Raw genomic sequence first — 6,423 nt, 5'->3', positions numbered from 1 at the left:
CTGAGAGATTCAGTGCACCATTGGCAGTGAAGACAGTAGAAGTCATGTGATCCGTGACCAAGAGCACATGCTACTTCTCCTTCATCTCATATAATAAGATGCAAATAAACACTGCTGAATTTTATTTCATACACAAACACCGAATATTTCATATTAGTGATACTAAATGATCTGATCTGAACGGTAGACAGAGGAACCTCGGCATGGGAATTTAATCTGTTCTGGAGGAGAGTTCTCAAGGATAAAATTTGTATTGAAATGAATTTCCCCATAAGAAATAATGGAAATGGAAATTTCTTTTCTTTTTTTATTTTCCCAAAATATGACCAATATTCCCAATATGAAGCGTAATGTAAATTGTATGGCTGCTTACAAAGAACTGACCCAAGCCAAGCATTCCATGTCAAGGCTCCTCACAGGAAGTCGTGCCACCAAGCTTGGGCTAAAAATAGAACAGACCACCCACACCACCAATCTGTCAACAAAAAACGCCCGAAAAATCACCTAGCTTTAGAACGCATGCTGAAGGCAACGCTGGTATCGTGGGATGACTCTTTCCAAACAGCTTTCACTGACTGAAAAAAATTCGTAAACTCACTTTGGTTGGATTCGCTTGGCTTTCCACTGACGCTAACAAGTTTTAAATGACTCCCGGATGTACACGCAACTTAGCTGGCATTTGTGTCGGTTTGTTCGTATGCAGAAAATGCTTCGTATGCCGATGCAAATTTCTTGAAAAATTTCAATTCTTAAGGTGAAAATTCGTAAGGGAGAGCATTCGTATGCCGAGGTTCCAAAGTATTTCCATCATATATCACATCAGGGCATGTTTTCTGTATCAGGGCCCACCCTCATACACAGGAATGTCAGAAAAGCGAAACACTGTTATGTCTAAATTCATTTCTGATATTAAACAAAGCCCCTCCCCCTTTCCCTCTGTCTCACATCAGTAACATATGGAATGGATTTTCCCGTTTGAAATGTGTCGAGGTTGAGTTTCGCTATCGGAGAATCGTTTCGTTTCAGTTTAATTGTCGAATGCAGTCTGTAATATGGTGTCATTAGTAGACGCTCCTGCTGATAGGTGTCTCGTTAACGTCACCGAATAAATTACACTGTCAGTGTGAAGCAATGTGGTTTTTTCAGAGCCGGATATCGCTCGGTTACTGACTCGACTCTAAACTCTGATCAATAACGAATGCAGTGTGTTGGGATTTATAGCTACAGCATCAGTCACTTGCTGGTTAAACATGTTACAGAACCCCACAGACTATGTGTGAGACGCTCGCTAGCTGACCGTTTTGTTGCTAAATTAGAACGTTTGTGAGAGGAAACATCGCTCAGGAGTTTTCTTCTTTTTTATTGTGTCCATGTTGATGATTGAGCGTCTTTGTCATGTTCCACTCCACAGTGGAGGTTAATATGAAGGTCTTATGAAAGTGGAGATGTTTCTAAGTTGAAAGTTGATATCAAACCCATTTCTGCTCTCTGATGTTCTCCAAGTGCTTGTTCATCTAAAAAGCAGCTCAAACTTCATCTTCAGTCACTGGACTGGGTTCTGACTCATTTGATATCAGACTCACAGCCAGAACATCAGTCACTTCTTTATAATGAGTCCATTTGGCCAGCATACTGGGAAAAGAGTTTAAAAGATTGAAGCTTAGGGATGATGGTGGATGATGGTGATGGTTGGTGGATGATGGTGATGGTTGGTGGATGATGGTGGATGATGTTGGCTGTGTGGAAGCTCTGAGGGACACCAGAGAATTGATTAGTGGAAAAAGCTTCAGTGGAAATGTACTGAGGTCATTTTTCTAGTCCAGTCCAGTCTACTTCAGTCCATTTTATTCCATACTCTATTATGACAGGGAAAGGTAGAGAGCTGGCTGATATGATAAAGAGAAGGAAGGTGGATATACTGTGTGTACAGGAGACCAGGGGGAAGGGTAGCAAGGCTCGTAGTATAGGAGCAGAATTCAAGCTGTTTTATTATGGGGTGGAAAGAAAAAGAAATGGGGTAGGTGTGGTCCTGAAGGAGGAGTTTGTGAGGAATGTTCTGGAGGTGATGAGAGTGTCAGACAGGGTGATGAGTCTGAAGTTAGAGGTTGAAGGGGTGATGTTGAATGTTGTTAGTGGTTATGCCCCACAGGTAGGTTGTGAGTTAGAGGAGAAAGAGAGATTCTGGAGTGAATTAGATGAGATGATAGAGAGTATTCCCACGGGGGAGAGAGTGGTGATAGGAGCAGATTTTAATGGACATGTTGGTGAGGGGAACACAGGTGATGAGGAGGTGATGGGCAAGTTTGGAGTTAAGGAAAGGAACCTTGAAGGACAGATGGTAGTGGACTTTGCTAAGAGGATGGACATGGCTGTGGTTAACACTTATTTTCAGAAGAGGGAGGAGCATAGAGTGACTTACAAGAGTGGAGGTAGGAGCACACAGGTAGACTACATCCTATGTAGAAGAGGCAATCTGAAAGAGATTAGTGACTGTAAAGTGGTAGTGGGAGAGAGTGTAGCCAGACAGTACAGGATGGTGGTGTGTAGGATGAATCTGATGGTCTGTAAGAAGAGGTCAAAGATAGAGATGGAGAAGAAAAGCAAGTGGTGGAAGCTGAAAAAGGAGGAATGTTGTGAGGAATTTAGACAGAAGTTGAGGCAGGCTCTGGGTGGGCAGGTAGTGCTGCCAGATGACTGGGAAACTACAGCAGAAGTGATCAGGGAGACAGGAAGAAAGGTGCTGGGTGTGTCATCTGGAAGGAGGAAAGAAGATAAGGAGACTTGGTGGTGGAATGAGGAAGTTCAGGATAGTATTCAGAGGAAGAGGTTAGCCAAGAAGAAGTGGGACATGGACAGGACTGAAGAGAATAGACAGGAATACAAGGAGTTACAGCACAGAGTGAAGAGGGAGGTGTCTAAGACCAAGCAGAAGGCATATGGTTGTATGGTTGAAGACATAAGGATGTGCAGCAGATTAGAGTTATTAAGGATAGAGATGGAAAGGCGCTCACAAGTGAGGAGAGTGTACAGAGGAGATGGAAGGAGTACTTTGAAGAGCTGATGAATGAGGAAAATGAGAGGGAAAAAAGAGTAGAAGGGGTGAACTCTGTGGAACAGGAAGTAGATAAGATTAGAAAGGATGAAAAGTGGAAAGGCAGTTAGTGTGATGACATCCTGGTGGAGGTCTGGAAGTGTCTAGGAGAGACCTGTCCAGGGTGTACCCCTGCCTTTTGCCCAATGTGTGCTGGGATAGGCTCCAGCAGATCCTGTGACCCTGATTAGGAATAAAGCGGGTATAGAAAATGGTTGGATGGATGGATTTTAGTGTACAAACGGATGTCTGGTCAACTAGACGACTAACTTAAAAAGAGCAAAAAAAAGATGATAAAGCTGTGAAAGATAACAGAACCTGCTCGAGTGCAGAAAAAGTGAATGCGTGAGACAAGGCGTTATTTAAAACGTTTGCGTGCTGCATTTATCCAATCAGGGTTGTTGATACACAAATTAGAAGATTAATCCATGGTTTAGGAATGTTTGAGTGTAAAAGGTCAGATCATGAAGAGCCAGGATTCAGTATGAAAGTAGGAGCAGTGTGAAACCTCCAACTACACAACCCAGGATTCCCTTTACCCGGGGTTCACGAGGACCCAGAGGAAATATTTGACATGCTGTTGGCTGTATGCTGGTTTGTGCTGCTGAACTGACCTGAACTGACGTCCTGCTCTTGTTTTCAGGTTGGGTTTCCCCATGATGATGATGACGTGTACGATAGGCATGTGCTACCTGCTGGTCACTCACATAGGACTGGGCTGGAACATCTAAACCTGATGATGAGGAGGAGGAGGATGAAGATGAGGAGGAAACATTCCAGTCCATTCTTTCTTTCTGACTGCCCAGTGCACCATAACTGCACAGATGTGATAAAAATAATTGGAACAAGGGAACGCCTGCTGCATTTTTCTGCTGTTTTACGGTGCTATTGTTTATCTCTGGAGTTATTCCTACTGTAAGGTGGATGGTGGGCGGAGTCTTGGTGCGTTCGTTTATGTAGTAACACTTTTATTCTGACCAGAAGCAGCAGCAGCAGCTAGATATAACAAAGCAAAGCCTGATCGATGCACTAGGCTTTCATGCTAGCAAGCTAACTGTACTACAGTAGCTACGTATCTCATGACATAAGCAGGTCATAAACATGACATATGCCTATATCAGGTGCACTTTATGACATTGTTACATCATGACATCATCATGTGTTTTAGAGAATATCAGCTATGCTAAAATATTTTCTGCAAAGTATTTTTTTCAATTTATTGTGTAGTTTTTATCAGTTTATAGTTACCAGTTTTTTAAATGTTTACAGAACATCTGTGAAAGGAATTTGTTCCTGTTCTCAGCTGCAAAAACAAACAAACAAACAAATAAGAACGCAGCTTGATATGACCGAGAATTTAAAAAATCTGTCTGTTCTGAGGATGTCGGGAATGTCACCTCTGACACCGGAGACTCCTTCCGTAAATCGTTGCTAGTGTGAAGCCATAATGAAAGAGCTGTTGCTATAGCAACGGTTACGCATTCATACAAACCTGTGTTTTTTTTTAAAATCAGATTCTGCCCAATGAGAATCTGGAACTGATATGAAACAAAAATAAGACCGATATTTGAAATATAATTGGTGTTAAAGCTAATTAGCACACATAAGCAGAACTAGCATGTGACAAACTGCGATTAACTCAAACTCCAGCACCGTGACATGAAGATACATGATGAGACATGGCCGCGTCGATGGGATTATTTTTGCTATGCCTCTCTCCGTCTGTGGTTCAGGCACCAGAACATCTCATGAATGGGATTTTCCTACTGAATGAAGCCTGACCTGAGTCCAGCTGAACCTCTGCTGCATAGGAAACCTCTGACCATCTCTCTTCTCATCGTTCCACAAACCCGTTCTGCTGCAGGGTTCATCGTCTCCGAGCGTTTTGACTCTCTACTCGACTTAAACACAGGAGGAGAAAACAGTCGACCTCAACTTTAATTACTGCAGCTTTAATGAAACACAGCTCAAAAAATAGACCTTAAAACTTCTTTAATCTAAATCTTCTTTTTATTTCAAATGAGCTCCATTCCTGGACTTTAGATATTTCCTCTTAATATCTGTGAGTCAGAATAATATTCTCCGTCTCTGTCGTTCCATGTTCCAGACACCTCGGAAATCCCTGCTACGCTTTTATTATTGATTCATATATGTTTGTTCTTTTCTTAATCCTGTAATCGAACACTGAAGCTGACAGTAAATGTAAATTAAACTCGACACACTCGGTAAACTCTGTTTCCTGGTTGTTTATTTTTTGCAAAATCATCTTCTTCATCACGGAGTTTGCATGTTCTCCCCGTGCCTGTGTGGGTTTACTCCGGGTACTCCGGTTTCCTCCCACAGTCCAAAAACATGTACATTTGGTTGATTGGTAATTCTAAATTGCCCATAGGAGTGAGTGTGAGTGTGTGTGGTTGTCTGTCTATATGTGTGGCCCTGTGATGGACTGGTGACCTGTCCAGGGTGTACCCCTGCCTTTCACCCAATGTGTGCTGGGATAGGGTCCAGCAGATCCCCGTGACCCTAATTAATAATAAAGCGGGAATAGACAATGGATGGATGGATCTTCATCACTGTTCCCCTTCCAGATTTACAGAAACAAACACACAAATCTGACCTCAATACTTCATCATCCCAATAAATCTTTTTAGATTTCTCTAGTAGCTTCTTACAAGCTAATCTATTTTTTTTTTCCTGAATTAATTCAGAATTTTTTTCTGCTATTTTCTTGGGGACGGTTCGAGTTGTGCTGTAGAATTTGACTTAAACAATATCTATAAATTATGAATAAATATTTGATTGAAAATACCTTCATTATTGTACGAATGTATTACACATAACACAATCATAAATTATTTTAAAAAATACATAAATTCAATTATACAGAATACATTCATAAAAGAATGTAAAAATATATAATATAATATAATATAATATAATATAATATAATATAATATAATATAATATAATATAATATAATATAATATAATATAATATAATATAATATAATATGATGTAATATAATGTAATATATTTTATTATAATCTATAAAATTATATAACATTACATGAATTTGAATTTATAAAATATGATTGATATAATATAATATAATATAATATAATATAATATAATATAATATAATATAATATAATATAATATAATATAATATAATATATATGAAATATAATATTTTAGTATTTTATAATTTAGAAAATGATATAATAGCTACATAACATTTTTGTTAGTTATTATACATAACACTTTCATAAAAATGTCATAATTAGAAACAATTATACAGAACACATTCAACATGACAACTTATTATAAAAAAT

At 39.4% G+C, this 6,423-nt stretch overlaps 1 protein-coding gene across 1 annotated transcript in view; it reads left to right on the top strand.

Annotated features, from left to right (window-relative positions):
* oca2 (oculocutaneous albinism II) overlaps window positions 1-5,337 on the top strand; it is a 138,223-nt gene extending 132,886 nt beyond the window's left edge. Inside the window, exon 24 of the mRNA XM_058401977.1 lies at window positions 3,735-5,337. Coding sequence (XP_058257960.1) covers window positions 3,735-3,822 — 88 coding nt within the window. The 3' untranslated portion in view covers window positions 3,823-5,337. The remainder of the gene's footprint in view (window positions 1-3,734) is intronic.
* Window positions 5,338-6,423: the final 1,086 nt, after the last annotated feature.

This window comes from Hemibagrus wyckioides, linkage group LG11 (genome assembly GCF_019097595.1).
Source record: "Hemibagrus wyckioides isolate EC202008001 linkage group LG11, SWU_Hwy_1.0, whole genome shotgun sequence".
Lineage (NCBI taxonomy): Eukaryota > Metazoa > Chordata > Actinopteri > Siluriformes > Bagridae > Hemibagrus > Hemibagrus wyckioides.
The sequence above is the reverse complement of the archived record's forward strand: the minus strand, read 5'-3'. Positions and strand labels throughout refer to the sequence as shown.